Below are 20,057 nucleotides of genomic sequence, written 5' to 3'. Positions count from 1 at the left end.
AAAAGAATTATACTTTCTCTCTTGCACTAAGTAACTTTCTTTCATACTGGTAAAAGAAAACGACATCTCTAAGCATAATAAAAATGCCAAAGGCATAGCATCACATTAATTAAACATGACACTATTTTCGAATCACATTGTCGCCATGTTTCTACCAGTCTCCAAAGTTGATTCAATGAAAGTAGTCAGAGTTGAACACAAAAATAGAGATTATATAATGAAGCGAAGTATAATACAGAAAGCAGCAGAGAATTTATAAAACATTGTCGAGGAACACAAAAAAACAGAGATTATATAATGAAGCGAAGTATAATACAGAAAGCAGTAGTAAAGTGACAGAACATTAGTTCATTTTTTTAATATCAAAATTGTTAAGTCGGTAATCTTTATCTTAATTATAAATTTTGAGAATACTTTGGAATAGTAAACCAATAAGATTTTGGAGATATTTAAGAATCGAGTAGATTGATTTGACATTGATATTTTAATCTTTCCATTTTTAATGTCTTTTGAAACTGAAATCTACATAATTACTTGGGGATTGACTAATCTGGATCCATGAAAGATGCCACTATCTTTGTCTCAATTATAGATTTTGGAAATATTTCCCTATCATAAATAAATAACTAATTTTAAAAATACTTAAATGTCAAAATTGTTAAGGCCGCAATCTTTATCTTAATTATAGATTTTAGGAATATTTTGGAATAATAAAACTTTGAAAATATTTAATATAGATTTTAAAAATATTTTGAAATAATAAACCAATAAGACTTTGAAAACATTTAAGAATCCAATAAATTGATTTGGCATTGGCATTTCAAGCTTCTCATTTTCAATACTTTTGACACTAAAATATACCTAAATATACCTAACTACTTGGGAATTGAATAATATGGATTACTGATAAATGCCACCATCTTTATTTCAATTATAAATTTTGAAAATATTTCCCACTCATAAATAAATAGGGAGTTGTCTATAATGCGACTTTTTGAAGATTCCGGAAGAAATTGAGGTTAAATCTTATTTGTTGCAGTTAAAATGGTTTTTTAACTGCATATTTGGATTCAGCACCCTGAAAAACAACCCCTGGGACACCTTCATTGTGCAGAAACTAGCTATCAAACTTGCGATTTCAATAAATTCCTGCCGGATTTTGACCAGGAAAACCCGCCGGAAAGGCTTTCAAAAAGTCCCGTTATAGACAACTGCAATAAATAGCCAACTTGTCCTGACAATGAACCACACTGGTTGGTTCGAAACGTGTGGACGAATGATTTATCTTGTGATTTTCGCTGATAAACCACACTGGTTGGTTCGAAACTTGTGAACAAATGATTTATCTTGTGATTTTCGTCAAAAATCTTCTCTTAAACTTTATAAATACTTAGAAATAAATTACCTTTGATTTGACATTTAACGGTGTTGATAACCAAAGCAATCTCCCTTGTTCCTCAAAACATCTTTGCTGGTACCTGAACGCAGAAAAAACGAGCTTCTGTCCTCGACAGCTTCTACTTTAGAATCCAATAAATATTCATTTTCAAAGGTTATTTGTTTCAGGCTTGCCATTGCTTGAAGTCTCTTTTCTATGCATGGCAATCAGTGTGTTAGTTTTTGCAGAAAACAAAGCAGCAGAAAGCGATTGTACACATCTTAAAGAAATGCTGGGCGACCAGTAGATATTTTAATAATTAGCGACTTGAAAATAACGCAGCCGATGTGGGTTGCACGTCCAAAGCCACCGACAGAAACACAGTGGCACCGGTTGCTCGACATGCAAGCCACCACCATCTACATGTCGATGGATAGAATTTGCAATATAATATAAATTTAAGTTGTGTTTTGGATTAAAAGTACTCAATGTTATTATAATTTAGCAATATAGGAATATATTTAATATTCTACTAATAGACATACAAATAAATATAATAAATATAATAGTTAGTATTAAATATTAGAGTTAGTATAGGTTGTTTAGTTTAAATATAATTTAATTAAATAAATCAAGACAAAAATTTCATCACAAAAATAAAACAATTAATAAAACAATGTATTGTTGACATCACCAGAAATCAATAAATATGATTAACTAATATTGTTTATATTAACATACATAGATATATGTGCGTTTAATTTTTATTTATATATATATATATATATATATATATATATATTTGTTTATGGTTAAATTTATTAAAATATGTTTTTAATATAATAATAAGTAATTTTAAATTGAAAAAATTATAATTTATGAAAAAAAAATTAAAAATTAAAAAATAAATAAATTAGTAACTAATAGAAATGGAAGTTACTAAACAACTTATAATAAGACCTCAACCAATCACGCTACAAATAAATAAATTTAAATAATAATAAATAACAAAAATTGAATTCTTAATGTTAAACTATGCATAAACATAATTTTTTGGTCATACCCAACGAAAGACAAAACGTTATACCATGCCTACGCTAAACATAATAACTTGTAACTTAGCATCCTTTTGAAAGCAATAAGTTAAGATATAAAGGAGATTAAGATATAAAGGAGTGTGTCTTTATTTTTATTAGAAATTTTTTTTTTAGCTTTATCACAAAAAGTTAACATGTTAAGAAAACAAACACTTAGTATAACGGCCAGTTATGAACTTCCACATATTTTAATAATGAATTCTTTACCCGGAATGGAGTCTCTAAACACTTGTTTAGAGGATCTTATAGAGTAAGTTGATCTCTAATTTAATCATAATTTTAAAATTAAATTATAATTATTGTTATTATAATATTAAAAAATATAATTTCCAAAATGTTATTATTTTTTTAATTTTAAATAAATATATATTATTTTATTTTATTAAAAAAATATTAATTTTTATTCCAAAAAATTAATATAAATATAAAACAACTTAGATTTATCAAAAGTGAAAAAGTTGAAAGTATATATTTATTATATTGAATTTTTTTAATTTAATCTATTTTTATTTTATAATTTTATTTAAGTTTTATATATTTTTCTTTGGGAAAAATCATAATTTTATTAGTGAAAACAAAATTACATGTTGTAGGAGCTTGCAAAACATTCCATCATGCCAGTCATGATCACAAAGCCAATCAAAAATAAACTACAATAGTATGGAGATGGTCAGGCTACCCTTTTCTCCATTTCTTCTTTTCTACTTTTCGCCACTCTCCTTGTGAAGGAGTGGTTGATACAAGTGCTAACTGGTTCTCTGGATCCATTCTTAGAGTCTTCCTATCGGAGACTGAACATTCAGATACATGGTGTCATTGTAACCCTCCATCTTCATTACATTGATAGACCTTTTCGTCTATGATGTGGTGACTGGGATTTCAGGTGCTTCATGTTTTGCTTCCTCTTTTTCTGCCCTTTCTTGTGAATTTTGGACTTCTTCGTTGATAAGGGGATATGTTTCTTCTTCATCCTCTTTGTCTTCAGGCAGATACTAGGGAAATTGCCATCCCTTTGGTTGCTTCCATAGTTTCTTCTTCTTGCATTGTTATTTTTTGGCATCGGGACATGTATTTTGCATATGTCATGTCTATCGGCATATTTGACATCTGAAAGTCGTGTTCTCAAAATCTAGGAATTGAGTCCAGCATTTCTTGTTGTGTGTCAAGAGGATGCGATCTGGTATCCCTTTGTTGAGTTCCACCTCTACACATTCTGGCAAAAGTGAAGATTCTTTCCTCCACTCTTTGTGTATCAGTCTTTATGTATCGACCTAAGAGGTTCCCAATGCCTTCTAGTACTTTATGATGCCAGAAATGTAGGGGTAGATTATGCAGTCTAACCCACACCGACATTCTTGATACCACCATTGTATTGGCATCAAAATCTGGGAACCATGGGGTAATAAAAGACCCGTAGATCCCCAAAACCACGGGCCTTCATGCAATATATATTCTCGTTCTTCCGATGATGCAAACTTTACTATGAAGAATCCTTTGGAGGAGAGGTGTATTTCATAGTTTATTGTCCAAGTTGTAAAAATCCAGTGGAATAGATCCATTGGTTTTGGCCAATAACTGTTGAATTTGCATATGACGGCTTGGGCCTCATAAGTTGCACACAAATCATTTGTTTCTGCTAGATCTACAGTCAATGTTGGGGCTTGATTTAGATGCTCCACGATATAGGGATTAGGTATGTTGTGTGTCTGGTCTGGATTGGTTGAGGTAGTCGATTTCCCTTTTAAGATGTCTTTGAATGAGGTTCCTCCACTGCTTTGTCCTTGATTTAGTTATGTTGCCTTGGGAAGACTAGATCTAGATGCGCCCCTTGCTCCCTTTGATTTGCTCGGACCCGTGGAGCCTCCTCTCAGTCTCAGATTTAAGATGATGGTGGATGACGAATTAATATTGTAATCTTGGATTCTTAGATCATCCTGCATAGATTTGCCTTCGCAGATCAGGCTTTGTGTGAGCATCGGAATACCCATGATATGATGGATATTTTTCTTCAATGATTTGATGCTTTCTAAAGCCTCGACCCATAAGAGAACTGATTTACCGGCTGGAGTTTTAATGAAAACTTGAAAATATTTATGAACTTCCTGATCCATAAGTTTGACAAGCATTCTCTTTGATGTACATTTTGTGCCAGAGGACATATCCATGAGGTGTGGGAAAGATGATTGTGTGAGAGCAAAATGATCCACAAATTTATCTCGATCTGTAGAGATGACATGCAGATATGTTGAGTAACGCAGCACGTACCGCAGATCTAGGTTGGATCCGCTATCTCAACGGATATGTTCCCTCAGCAAGCTAAAAAAAACCCGCTCCCATAGCTTTAACCACAGATCTTCTATGGAGATCCTGCCGGGGAAATAAACCTTTGCCTCATCTGGTGGCCCTCCACCCAATCTTCTCAGTACCTTTACTGTAATAATGATATGGAGATAAACCTCTACAGCATCCAACGGCCCTTCTTTCGATCTATGCATTGTTTCTCCTGTGGTGATTTTTGGGCAGGGTATCGGCCTCAGATCCAAGATCACGCCAAAACTAAGCAAATTTGTACCCGACATAGATCTGTAGCACCCTTGGAGTCCATACGATCCACCCAACGAAGCAAGGTCGATCTGATTCCCTACAGCAACCCTCATCGCAACCCCAACCGTCGTTCTCATATTGCTCCGACCGCTACCTCCCCTTCTAAGTCTCAATTCAAGTAATGTTATTATTATTTTATATCATTAAGGAAAGTAATCAGTTTCAATTTCAGTCCAAGGGTTAGAGTGAGGTTGTTAGTACTAGGCCAAATCACAAGTATACTCACATAAAAGTTCACAAGACAAGAGGCCAATAGATAACTCCAATTGACATATATATATATATATATATATATATATATATAGATGAATTATGAGTTTACATTATTTTATTTTGTTTCGTTTCATAGTAGCTTAGATCTATTTTAACTCCTGATCTACCAAGTGCCGAGAGGGATCAAATCTCTTAACGTGAAAACCTCTTTAGAATGAAAAGAGATTTGATCTCTCCGAGTGCTTCGTAGATTGGATTTAAGATGGATCTAGGTTGGTTTAATTATTAATTATAATTATTTTTAATTCTTTTAATTTAATTTGGCCTAGTGAAATATTTTAATTAATAATTATAATTATTAACTTTATTATTTATTTTATTCTATTCTATTTAAATTTATTTTATTTTAATTTTTATGTAATTCTACTAAGTCAAAATGTTTAAACAAGACAAGACATTACAATATCTTATCAACTCAATAAAATATCTCATATCACTTGTAGAAAATTTGTATCAACATAAAAAGTTATTGTTAATTTATTTGTTTTAATATTTTGTTTATATTATCTAAAGAATTGCAAAGAAATTTGTTTAATTTCATTTAGTTTTTGTGAAAAAAAAATGAAAATTATTAGTGTTATAATTATTATAGAATTTAGTCATATATGTATGAGATGATTAACATGAAGGATAAAAAGACTCTTAGAATGGATTTAGTAAAAGTAAAAGAATTCAAGAAGAAGCATTTTTTCTTTCATATATATATATATGGGGAAGGGGATGTATGACGGTGAGTATGATCTAAAGTTCTATGAGTTGTAGGAGCATCAACAACTAGCTTATGGGTGAGTCAGAAACATAGGTGAAAGATGATGACAAAGATGGAAAGGGGAGAAACAAGTACAGGTAAAAGGTTTTGTGACACAAAGAATGGGTGATGAACCATGTACGAGGAGTTCCCCAAAGGATTGGTGAATACAGCGACTGGAAACCCATGTGCTCTGGTGGATGGTTACTCTTTTATAGATAACTTCAACTTATGTTTGTGGTTGCAAGTACAAAAGCAAAAGTGGAGAAGAATACCAAATATCAACCAAAGATGAAGACAAAGGACAACAAGGGAAAAAAAAAGGACCAATTTGATATTCATTTAAAAGGGGACAAAGGAAATATTCCTATTTGTAATGTTTAATAAATAATACGATGAGAAAATGTGATAGTGTAGACTTATTCTAGAAAATATAAGTGGGGTGGAGAAATGAAGAGAAATAATTAAATGTAGGGATGAATATTTTTGAGAAAATCATGGAGAGATTGAGGAAATATCATAGGAGATAGGGAATTTGTTGAGGGAATAATGGAACAAATTTTCCATTTGTGATGCATTTGTTATGGTGTCTTCATCTTATATAAGGATGCCATTTGTATACTAAATGTAAGAAGGGAGAATGATTTAATTAATAGAAAATTCCCCAAAGAGAGATTATTGCATGTTCATGTGCCCCTTCCTTTGCTTTGGGAAAGGGTGTGTTTTTAATTTCATGCAACCAAATTGCATCATAAATGGATTTGGGTTATAGAAGGCAAGGAGACTTAGAACAAGGACTTACTTTTCAATAGCTTCTTGATGCTTCTACCAAGGATTAAATATTCCTTGGTGATTCATAGTTCTTAAAACTAGTGGGTTATCTTTATGTTGAAGATAAAGTTTTCTATGAGATGGTTGGGTGTTTGCATGAAGATGTTACCTAATTTTGGTGCAAAGGGAGTGTGCAAGAGTAAAAATTTCAATAACATGCGAGCATTCTTAGAAACAAAAGAGAGCATTCATTTTTTAGCTTCATCATTTGCCAAACCTCCATGTCAAGTTCCTAAGGTGGCCTAGGAACACACAAGCATTATTTAAAAATTAACCTATGCATACTATTAATATGCACACCTTATTAATGCTCACATGTTACTAAAAAAATAATGTGTGTGCATTCCTTTGTGTATTAAAAAATAGTCCCAGGGTTTTCATTATTTCCCCAACTAAGATTGTTTCCCATTTGTTAACGTAGCTAGAATGCACATACACCCCTACTAGGGGTTCCTAGCTCCAGAAGCTTGATAGGTTTCCTAGTCATCTAGATTCAAAAGTAAGGCATCTTTCCTTGCTTCTTTTTTTTGAATGAAAGAAAAAATTGAAGGAATTTTTTTTAATATTGCATTGATTATATGTCATTACAATTGTTGAAAAGCTAGAACCAACTTAAGAAACCAACCCAAAAACAAAGCTACAAGAAAACATTAACTGGAAGGAAAATATAAACCCTGAAAACACAAATTACAAAATATTTAAATCAAATAAAAATATTGATTGAATAGCTTAGGAACACAAGGGAACCATCATAAGTTTCGTTAACCACATCCCTTGACAGTATTATTACCTCCATTGATTGTGACCATTATCAATTGAGAAGTATAACTGAATAAGGAACGGGATGAGAGAATTCTACTCAATGGTATTAGTGAAGAATAGGTTAAATATTTTAATGTAGCCAAAAAAATAATTGAGGGAATGATTTATTGACCCTAGATCCAACCAACCCTGTGATCTGACGAAGAGACATAATTGCATGGATTGGTGTATATTTGATTCATGGGAAGAGAATTGGATGACCCATTAGTTTATGGTTTTTTATAAACATCCTTGAAATAATAGGGAGGTTTCATTATGTTTTCTCCACAAATTGTGGGTCAAAGTTATGATTGATCTCCCAGTTCGATTGCATTGAATCATTCACAGTCCCTGTTCAAAATGGAAATGAAGGTCAATATCAAACCATACCAAGTTGAGATCGACACTTTGAAGCTAAATCACTGGTTGCAACAATTAGACGTGTATTTTGGTGTCCATCATATTGATGAAGAACAGAAGATTTCATTTGCATGGATGGAATTAGAGGGTCATGCCTTAACTTGGTGGGAAAGCTACACAGAGACCTTGAGGTTGGAGGTAGATCCTCTAGTGACTAAGTGGAAGGACTTAAAAACCCTCATAAAGTCAGAGTTTTACCCTATCAGATATGTAGAGGACCAATGGATCTGGTGGCACTACTTAAGGCAGAAGCAGGGGTAAAGTGTACAAGAGTACACCACAGGGTTCAAAAAGATGGCCATAATGTTGTGTATCTCCTTAAAGAACCTAAATGTACTCCTCGTGTGTCTATGGGGTCTACACAACCATTTCGAAAGCAAGTGATGTTGTTCAAGCCCATATCAATGGACGAGGTTTATGTGTAGGCACAATACTTAGAGAACATAAGCCTAAAGAAAGGGAAATCAAATGGATCCAAGCAGAAGGAGCAACGAAATGATTCTAAGGAGGGGAAGAAGAAGTAGAAAGGGGTGAATATAAAAAGATGGTAGACACAGCACATCAATGCAAAAATCCTAGCAAGCACTGCAACATTGATGGCCATACAGAGGATAAGTGTTGGAATTTGCATTCATGAATTAACCGAAGAACAAAAAGAAATACAATAAGAAGAAGACTCTCGTGGCCACCTATTCGAGCAACTGGGTTCAAAGCATCTCAGATATTGATGAGAAGTTTGTGTGCATGTCAATGAAAAAGGAGGTGAATCTGAGTAGACTTCAATGATAACATGAGAAAGAAATGACCAAAATCCTCCACATAAAGATACAGGTGAAGAAGACAAAGATTGATACTATGTTTGACTCAGGATCACAGACGATTCTCATTGTATCAAAGCTAATCAGCAAATTGGCATTGGAAATATGTGATCATCTAAGCCCATATCCATTGGGATGGGTAAATAAGGATGTGGAGTTGAAGGTAAAAAACAATGCAAATTTATATTTTCCAGCAGTGTTGATTTTTAATGAAGTAGAAATAGATGTAGTTCCCTTTGATGTATGTGGAGTCGTGTTTGCAAATCCCTATATGTACATGTGAGATGCAATATTCATGCAAAGAACCAACTAGTACCAACTCGTCAAGGATGGAAAATCATTCACCATCAATGAGCATAGATGCAAGTCAAAAATTTCATTGGTAAGTGCCAACCAATCCAAGAAATTGATCAATTCCATCAAGAAGTATGTTTTACTATTTTTAAGATAAAATAAGTTTGTAGAAGAGTTTGTAAGAGGCAAGGCATCCCTATAGGGGTGTACTAAGAAACATAAACAACAAATATGAAAGTTGCTACAGGTATATAGGAATGTGTTTTAGGACTCTAAAGCATTACCACCCAAGAGGGAAGTGGAGCATGAGATCCATTTATTGCTAAACTCCCCATTGCCAAACTTTGGGTTGTACAGACAGTTTGTTATAGAAGAAAGTGAGGTGAAGAAACAATTGCAGCAACGACTGGAACAGGGTATCATTCGACCAAGTACATCACCATGTGGGTCACCCATCATCATTGTGCCAAAGAAGGATAGGACTTGGCGGATGTATATTTCTTATAAAGCATTGAACAAAATAACGCTCAAGAATAGGTACCCCTACCCAAGATAGATGATTCGTTGGATTAGTTGTAACAAGCGAAATACTTCACCAAGATGGACTCAAAGTCTGGATATCACTGGGTTCAAGTCAAAGAAGAAGATACCTGGAAAACCTCCTTCAAAAATAGGCAAGTTTTGGATAAGTGGTTAGTAATTCCATTTGGCCTATGTAATGCACCAACTACATTTATGAGGTTAATGAATGATATATTGTGTTTTTTTATAAATTCATTTGTTATTTTCTATTTGGATGATATACTAGTATATAGTGCTACTTGGGAGGAGCACATCTTCACTTTTGTAGTAGGTGTTGTAAATATTAAATAAGCATCAGTTGTTAGCAAATATCAAGTGTGATTTTTCACATCAGTATTTGGTGTATTTGGGGTATGTGATAGGTTGAGGAGATTTGAAGATAGATCTTGTAAAGATGGAGGCCATCGTGAAATGGCTAGTGCCTCCTAATGTTTCTAAGATTAAGACTTTCATTGGGGCAACACAATACCTAAGGAAATTCATAGCCTTGTCTTCAACGGTAGCAGCGCCACTACACACCATAACAACAAGTGGAAAGAGTTTTCTATGGGGAAAGGGTCAACAGAGGGCCTTTGAGAAGTTAAAGAAGACGATTAGTCGAGCACCAATTTTGGAATTACCAAACTTGCAATAGCCCTTTGAAGTGAAGATAGATGTGAGTGGGTATATTATGGGAGCGGTCCTTATGCAGTAGCGCATATATGCTACCATTCTAAATTATTTCATGGGGCAATTCTTAACTACATCTCATATGACAAGGAAATTTATGCCATGTTGCAAGTTGTGAAGAAATGGAAACACAATCTAATGGGAAAGGAGAAAGTAACCCACATAGATAACCAGCCACTATAGTACTTGTAGGCCCAGAGTATGATATATCAGAATAGGCATTACAAGTGGATGGGGTTTCTATAACAATTTAATTTAGTGATCAAGTACAAGAAGGGCAACACAAACAATTTGGTCGGTGGTCATTCAAGGCCACCCACATTAAAGATCACGTCTTTGGGAACTCTAATTCACATGGAGCCATTCACCCAATATGCATACAGAGAGGCATATTCAGAGGATGAGGACTTCAGGGAGGTGTTTTAGCAGTTGTGTAGTCAAATTCATGTGCAAGATGGCGACACTATCGTTGACTACCATCACCAGGATGGGTTACTCTACAAGATAGATAAGTTATGTGTTCCTAAAGGTGAGCAATTTTAGTTGATTAGAGAGGCTCACGCCTTTAAGGTTTCAAGGCACTTTGGTTTAGGGAAGATAGTGGCCAACTTGCAAAGGTATATGTATTGGCCCAAGATGCAAAAAGGTAACTAGGTTCATAAGAGGATGCATTATTTATTGTACCAACAAGACTAGCAAAAGGAAACGGGGTCTATATCATCCCTTACATGTACCCACTCGTCCTTACAAAAGTATTTCCATGGAATTTGTGGGAGGTTTACGAACAACAAGGAAGGGACATGACTACCTATTCATGGTAGTTGACAGGTTCAGCAATATGTGTGTTATGATGCCTTATAAAAAGACCATTAGTGGGTAAGAAGTAGAAAACTCGTTCTTCGGAAAGGTATGGGTGCACTTTGGGATACCAAAGAGCATCATTTCAAAAAGGGACACGAGATTCCTCAGTACATTTTGGACTACATTGTGGGAGAAGACGGACATGAAGTTGAAGAGGCCTACAACATTCCATCCTCGGACATATGGGAAAACAAAAGTAGTCAACAAGACTTAGGTGCAACTTTTGAATGGTTATAATTAGAAGCATCCGAAGACCTGGGATGAAAATATGTTATAGATATAGCACTCTTATAATAGAGCAATCCAAACTTCTACTGGTAACTCCCCATTTGAAACTTATTTTGGATATTTATCACCTTCACCTTTGGATATTTCATATGGTCAGCATGGAGGAGTAAGGGAGGATCTTACAGAAGATGCCTTAAGGGTTAAAAAAAAATTGATAAGATTAGGCACATCCATATATAGGTACATGAGACACTACAAAATTCACTAGAAAAATATGAGGCCAGGCATGATCAATATAGAACATAGAAGTTTTTCAAGGTGGGAGACAGAGTATGGGTATGGTTGAACAAGGAGAGGTTATAGGGTCCCGGTAAGAAAATCAAGGCTTTATGGTATGGTCCCTTCAAGATACTAGAAAAGGTGGTTGATAATGCCTATTGACTCATTCTACCACCATACATGTGAATTTACTCAGTTTTGAATTTAGAGAATATAAAACTCTATGAGCCTTCCATGTTAGATCAGAAAGAGGAACAGGTCCTACCTTCTATCGAGGATTTGGCACTAGATGCTCAAACAGAATTGACAGAATATATCATTTTGTAGAAGAGGTCCATAACGACAAGACAAGGGCAGCATGATCTTTGGTATATTGTGTTGAAAGGACAAGTTCCAAGCAAAGCTAAATGGTACACCTAAGAGAAGGTGGAGGAATGTTTTCCTCACCTCATTTAGTAAAAGCTTTTTGGGACCAAAATCCTCTCAAAATGAGGAGGTGTGATCCATATTGCATTATTATATTGTTTTTCATTCATCTTGGTGCTTTCAAAGTAGAAAAAGTGGAGGAATCAACTCACATGACCATTTTTACCAACGGGACCCAGTTTGGAAAATTGGGGTCTCAAATATTCTAGGAGCATTTTGAGGCCTCAAACGATGTTTTTTTTGGGGTAAAACTTTACCATTTTGGTGTGGCACCTCTTTTATATATTCTACACACATATACCTTTCCAACAACGTAAGAATAGCGTTAATCAGACTATGTATGCAAAAGTTATGCCACTCAGAAATTGACCTTCCTATTTTCACCACCATAATTCGAGAGGATGCCATGTCAACCCCCATTATTAAAGGAAAAGCGATTATGATGAAGAAGACTCCATATTTTAACCCTAGTTAACATTTGAGGTAGTCAAACCTAACCACCAGTAGGTTATCGCGTTGTGTTATAACCGGGCCACTAGGAGGAAAAGGGGTTCCATTCTTTTTGATGCATATGTTCCATAGATGAGAAAAAATAGTCGAGAGGGATAGGATATTGAGCACACAAAGAGGAATTATGATCTATAGTAGTACATGGGCCACAACCCATACTTCTTTGTACTTGCATCCATTTTCTATTTAGAGAAAGAGAGTTGAGTGACCTGGCCTTCCAGCTGGGTTTTCTCTTAAAAGGATTTCCCAAGTCATATTTTGTGTCAAATCATGGTTTGTGAGTTTTTATTTCATTATTCTCTATTTTCTGCATAAACTTTTTTTGCATGCATATGCAATTAAAAGTAATCTAGAAATCTAAATAGAAATAAAACCCTAATAGTGTTGATTTTATTCAGGTTCCTAGGCACCTTAGGGAGGGCCCACCCAAAATCTCTCTGAAACCCTTTTGTACCTTTATACTTCATTTCTATGTTGATTTCTTAAATTGTGATAGTTTATTTCAATGTTTTAGTTAAGTAGAGTGAATAGTGAATTTTTATATTTCTTGTAGACACTTAAGGATCTAATTTTTTTAATTGTTGAGTTATTATCATAAATTACATATTCTATATGTAACTTCTTTTATCATTTTTTATCTTCATTTCATTAGATTGTTACACTTATACCAATTCTAGAAGTTTCCTATAGAACTACATGTTTTCCTATATTATTAATTACAAAGCTTCCTGTATAATAGTCTAATAGGTTTGACTTTGCATCATTTCTCATATTTTTATGTTATTCATCTAAAGGATACCTTGAATAGTCATCTTAGGCATGATCTAGCGAATGAGGGGAGGTTAAAGAGAAAATTGTCAAATCTATAGGATTACATTATAGGACTATAGATTTCATTATTACTTCTTTCTATGTGGTTTGAATTGTTGTTCTGAAAAGTAGTTTATGGTTGATTTCCTTACAAGAGTAGTATAGTTATTTTATTAAAGAATATCATAGTCTTCATTTCCTTCAAACTTTACTTTCTTGTACTTCATTTCCTACAACTTTACTTTCCTGTATTTTGTTTCCTACAACTCTAATTTTGCACTTTGTTTCTTCCACTCTAACTAATGCATTTGCATCCCTTGTAAGTTTAATCCAAGTAGAGACAAAATCTCTGGACACAGGTAGTTTATTACAAATACATTTGGCCTCATAATATTTTGGACTGGGCCCGCTTCCCTACCTGGTCTACATCGGGATGCTCCTCGGTTTGGAAGGCCTTAATTCTATCCCTTCCTCTTATCCGGAACAATCTTGCTTGGCGCATAAATGATGGGTGGACGGGCAGAATTGGTTTGGATCCCTGGATAAATTGTGGGGGTAGACACATTCTTAGCCCAGACCTTTTACTGCATTTACAGGCCCAGGATATTCGGCATTTTGCACAAATTGCAGACCAACAGCGCTCGGATATCTTTTCACAAGCCTGGAAATCTGCTCAGCAAATGAACCTCCCTATCCAATGGCATCAGGAATGGGATCGATACACGGAGGCCTTATCTGAATCTCATGTTCGAATTAAGCAAGGCCCGGATGAGCTCATTTGGTGCTATGCCGACCATGGTATATATGCACCAAAATTGGGATACACTGCGCTCATATCTCATAGAATGCCTGAGGTGATACAGCCTTGGTGGCATGCTATTTGGAAGCTGAAGGCATCTCCCCGATCCAAACTTTTCTTTTGGTGTGCTCTTTATGGCAATGTGCCCACAGGTGAACACCTCACCCACAGAGCATTATGTGGCCCATCTTGGTGTATTTTCTGCAAAAGTGCATCAGAGTCTCAGGACCATATATTCCTTCTATGCCCTGTAATCATAAACCTGTGGAATAACATATGCAACCTGCTGGGAATTGCAGTAAACTGGAGAGGAAATGATATCAGGAATGCATGGGATACTTGGTCGCTCAGCCACCCGGGAACCAAAATTCAAAACCTTCCACCTGTGGCTACTTGGTTTATATGGCTTGCCCGAAATCGGGCCATATTTGAGGATCGAATTATATCATGGGGCAGGGTAGAAGCCTCCATTGTTTCAGCTTATCATGAGCTCCCGGACCCTCCTCCCCCTCGTCCGAGATCCATTCGACCTATGCCCGAAATTGACAGAACCATCCCGTGGGCATTTTTCGACGGAGCAGCAAATCAGGAAGGATGTGGCGGGGGGTTTGTCCTGCACCTCAATGAACACCACCGATTCCTTGTCAAAATAGGCGTAGGCAATGGAACAAACAACTTCGCTGAACTCTCTGTTGTTCACAGCCTCCTCCATTTTGCATTAACACATCAGCATACTAGCATCAATATTTTTGGGGACTCTATGGTGGTTATAAACTGGATCAACAATATCACAAATTGTCATACACACACTCTCAGTAACTTGCTACATGATACTCTCATTCTCAAAGCAGCTTTTAATCATTGCTCATGTTTGCATATTTACAGAGAGCATAACAGCGAGGCTGACAAATTATCCAAAGAGGCCTCGACACTTCCTCGAGGCGAGTGGATAACCGTGGAGCAGAATGGAGCAGAGGTGCATCAGTTTTATCACAGGCCATTCATAGAACATAGAGATCAAAGGGACAACAGTCCCAACAACGGATAGGCTATGGCGATTTTGTTTCTTTTTTGGATATCAGAAGTACATAGAACATGGAATATGTATATATATAGAACTTTCTTATAGATATTAAGCACAGACAGATGAATGTACACAGAACAGTTTGGTTGATGACTACAGAACAACACTATGAAAGTTGTTTTTTGTATGAACAATACAAGTAATGCCTCGGCATCTGCTATATGTAATTTTCAAAATTAATGAAAGTTACTGATTTTTCCAGTGGAAAAAAGTTTAATCCAAGTTGAGTGATTATTAATCAACATGACTACCCCTTTCACCTAATTAGAAAGAATAATTGATTTCATAGGTTATTGTGCATTGAGAATAAGGAAAATTGTGAGTTTTTGTAAAAAAATTGAGGCCTCCGAGACAACAACATTATTGCTTGAATATTAAGGGTTGTCGATTTTTGGTGTCATTGATGGGAAGGTGTAAAAAGTCTACAAGCATTTCTTTTTCTCTCCTATAATAGAAAACAATAACGAAATTTTCTTCCTATTTAACTATGCATGCATGGCTCCTAGACTTAGAGATAAGCTAGGAAAATTTTAGCCAAAAACCCCCACCCCTAATCCTACAAGTAGTGTTAGTAAATTATATATTACATAGCAATGGAACACATAAAATATTGCACAAATATAAACACAGAAAATGCATAAAACAAGAGAGACACAGATATACGTGGTTCACCCAGTTTGGGCTACGTCCACGGAGAAACAGCCAGTCCTTCCTTTTATATTATCCAGCAAACTAAAGAGATACAAGCTACAGTAGATCCATTGTAATTCCCTCTTCTCTCTCAATCTCCTCTCTCTTCCTCACTCAGAATACAGATCTACATAGACGCAATACAATTTCCTCATATATAGCGAGGGGTTGTCTTCTAGGGCAAAAAACCCTAAATTAAACATAACTTCTACCATCAGATCTCTGCCTAATGAATGGCACAGATTGACTGCGAAATTACAACATTTTACAAGGCAAATTTACATCTATTTTTAGCTTCGGGGGCGCTGCCCCCCATCCCCCCGCCAAGGGGGGGCTCCCAAAGGTCGCAGCCGCCCCCTCGTGGACCCCCCCTACAGCGAATATTTTACGGGCGACGGCAAGACTGGGGTTCAATGCAGCGATAACTTTGAATACAGAAGATAATCAGGCTCCACACCCAACAATCTCCCACTTGGAGACTGATTATAGCAACTCCACCGCTGCTTCATTTGTTGGACAACAACTTCACTTTGGACCTGGCTGTTTCTCATCTTCTTCATCATACTTGAAGACCAATTGAAACTAAGCGGATTCTCAGTTTCTCCTCGGTTACAACTTTTGTTAACATATCTGCAGGATTTCGGCTAGTGTGTATCTTTTCTAGCTTCAACTGTCCATCTTCCAATGCTGACCGTATGAAATGGTACCTACAGTAAACACATACCCTATCGTGCTCCTCCTGTTATCTCTATCACCCGCCATATCTGCATCAACATATCCCTGTAGAGAAATGTTTGAACCACCAAAGCATAATGCTTGATTTGTGGTACCTCTCAAATACCTGAGAATGCACTTCACCGCCATCCAATGTTCTTTTCCTGGATTGTTCATGTACTTGCTTACAACTCCCATTGCATGTGCAATATCGGGCCTTGTGCGGACCATTGCATACATTAAGCTTCCAACTGTTGATGCATATGGAACTTTAGACATATGAACCATTTCTTCCTGAGTCTTGGGACACTCCTCCTTACTTAATTTGAAATGGTTAGCCAAAGGTATACTAACTGGTTTTTCATTCTGCATAATAAACCTTTTCAACACCTTTTCTATGTACTCACTTTGAGACAATGTTAATTTTTTATTCTTCATGTCTCTAGTTATTCTCATACCAAGGATTTGTTTTGCAGCACCTAAATCCTTCATTGCAAATGAGTTCGCCAATTTTCTTTTGAGCACATTTATTTCCTGCATGTTAGAACCTGCAACAAGCATGTCATCTACATACAATAACAGTATAATATAACTGCCATCGTTTTGCCTTTTAAGATAAACACAATGATCAGAGTGACATCTAGTATAACCTTGTTCAGACATAAACCTGTCAAATTTTAGATACCACTGCCTTGGATCCTGTTTTAAGCCATACAAGCTCTTCTTCAAGCTTCACACTAGTTTCTCCTTCCCTTTTACCTCATATCCTTGTGGCTGAAGCATATATATATATATCTTCCTCCAAATCCCCATGGAGAAAGGTTGTATTTACATCTAACTGCTCAAGATGAAAATCTTCAGTTGCTACTAGACTTAAAATAGTTCTAATTGAAGTCATTTTAACAACAGGAGAAAATATCTCTTCAAAGTCTATATCCTTTTTCTGTGCAAACCCTTTCACCACAAATCTAGATTTATATCTTTTTCTACCTCCATCTTCTTCCTTCAACTTGTAAACCCATTTATTCTGCAATATTGTTTTACCTGCAGGTAACCTGAATAAGTCCCAAGTCTGGTTTTGTGCTAAGGAGTCCATCTCTTCTTTCATGGCTTGCTCCCACTTCTTCCTGGTTTCTACCTGTATTGCTTCTTCATAACATTCTGGTTCACCAGAATCAGTCAACAATACATAATATAATGAAGGAGAGTATCGTTCAAGGGGTCTACTTATCCTGGTAGATCTTCTAACACCACTTCCAGGTGTTTGAGGTGCTTGTTGTTGTTGTGGTTGTTGTTCTGGATGTTGATCATTATGATTTTCAGGCACCATCATTTTTTCTGTGATCTCGTCAAGCACTGTGTATTCTCTGTTTTCTTTTTCCTGTTTCTTTTCCTACAGTTGATCCTTATACAAAACCTTTTCATTGAATATGACATCTCTACTCCTAATGATTTTGTGTTTTTCATAATCATAAAAGCGATAACCGAAATCATTAACATCATATCCAATAAAGGTACATTTCTTTGATTTTGCCTCAAGCTTTATTCTATTTTCTTTATTAATGTGGGCAAAGGCTTCACAACCAAAAGTCTTTAAAAAAGAGTAGTTTACTTTTTTACCTGTCCATGCCTCCTCTGGAATACCACCATCCAAGGAACTTGAATGCCCTCTGTTTATTAGATAAACAGCAGTATCTACAGCATCTGCCCAAAATTGTAAAGGCAATCCTGCATGCAATCTCATGCACCTTGCACGCTCCATGATTGTCATGTTCATCCTTTCTGACACACCATTTTCTTGTGGTGTTCCTGGAACTGTCTTCTCTCTGTGAATTCTATTCTCTGAACAGTACCTATCAAACTCTTTGCTGCAATATTCACCTCCATTGTCTTATCTGAGACACTTCAACCTTTTTCCTGTCTCATTTTCAACCAAAGCTTTCCATTTCTTGAAAGTATCACATACATTAGATTTATTTCGAATACAATAAATCCTGGTTTTTCTGATTACATCATCAATAAAGGTAACATAATAATGAGAGCCACCAAGAGATGATACCTGAGTGGGTCCCCATACATCTATATGCACAAGCTCTAATTTTCGCTCTTCTTTTCTTTCCAAACTCTGAGGAATCTGACTCTTTTCTGTTTTCCATAAACACAATTCTCACAGAATTTTAAATCAACATGCTTCAAACCTGGCAACAAATTTCTTGAGTGAAGAATCTGCATCCCCTTCTCACTCATGTGCCTGAGATTATGATGCCACAATGTCATATCTTCTCCTGTAGAGGTTAAAGCATTAACAGAATTAGAAATACCATTGCATAAATACAATGTACCAACCTTTTCTCCTTTTGCTATTACCAGGGATCCTTTAGTGACCTTCCAGGTTTTATTTGTAAAAGTAGTCACACAACCTTCACCACCCAACTGCCCTGTTGAAATAATATTTTTCTTCAGATCTGGAACATGTCTTACCTCCTTCAATAGCCATTGATTTCCATTCTGTTGTTTTATGAAAACTGTACCCATTCCAATGATTTTACAGGGTTTATCATCACCCAATCGAACCTGTCCAAAATCTCCTTGAACATAATCATGAAAATGTTTCCTATCAGGTGTGGCATGGAATGAGGCCCCTGAATCTACCACCCAGGCATCAATAATATTTTCTAAAGAAAGAATCAAAGCATCTTGCAACACATCACCTGTTACATTCGCTTCATGATTATTTTCTTGCTGCGTGTCTCCTTCTTTTCCCTTTCGAGACTTGCAGTCTTTCTTCAGGTGTCCTTTCTTCCTGCATTTCCAGCACACTATCCCCGATCTAGACTTGGATCTGCCTTTTCTTAACTTACTGCGATATCAAGGGCTCTTTCCTCTTTCCGTTTTTCTTCCCCTAGTCTCTGCAGTCAAAGCATTACCTGATATCTCACCGAAGATTTTCCATCGCATTTCCTCGCTAAGGATTGCACCAACAACATCATCAAACTTTAAAGTACTAGATCCAGAGATAGAGTTACTAATGGCCATAACTAAACCATTCCAACTTTCTAGCAATGAGAACAGAAATAACAAAGCCCTAAATTCATCATCAAAAGTTACCCCTACAGAACTTAACTGACTGGTAACTGTATT

At 35.8% G+C, this 20,057-nt stretch overlaps 1 protein-coding gene across 1 annotated transcript; it reads left to right on the top strand.

Moving 5' to 3' along the window:
* The first annotated feature begins 14,309 nt into the window (after positions 1–14,309).
* LOC149219608 (uncharacterized) lies at positions 14,310–15,476 on the top strand. The gene has a single exon (XM_089386870.1). It carries the CDS (start codon positions 14,310–14,312, stop codon positions 15,474–15,476), a length of 1,167 nt encoding a protein of 388 aa, XP_089242996.1.
* The last annotated feature ends 4,581 nt before the right edge of the window (positions 15,477–20,057 follow it).

This window comes from Pinus tabuliformis, chromosome Q (assembly GCF_031772625.1).
Source record: "Pinus tabuliformis cultivar Carrire ecotype Pingquan chromosome Q, CPIR1, whole genome shotgun sequence".
Taxonomy (NCBI): domain Eukaryota; kingdom Viridiplantae; phylum Streptophyta; class Pinopsida; order Pinales; family Pinaceae; genus Pinus; species Pinus tabuliformis.
The sequence above is the reverse complement of the archived record's forward strand: the minus strand, read 5'-3'. Positions and strand labels throughout refer to the sequence as shown.

Excerpts from the sequence above, each read along its gene's own strand:
- LOC149219608 (XM_089386870.1), top strand. The coding sequence starts at position 14,310 with ATGAACCTCCCTATCCAATGGCATCAGGAATGGGATCGATACACGGAG.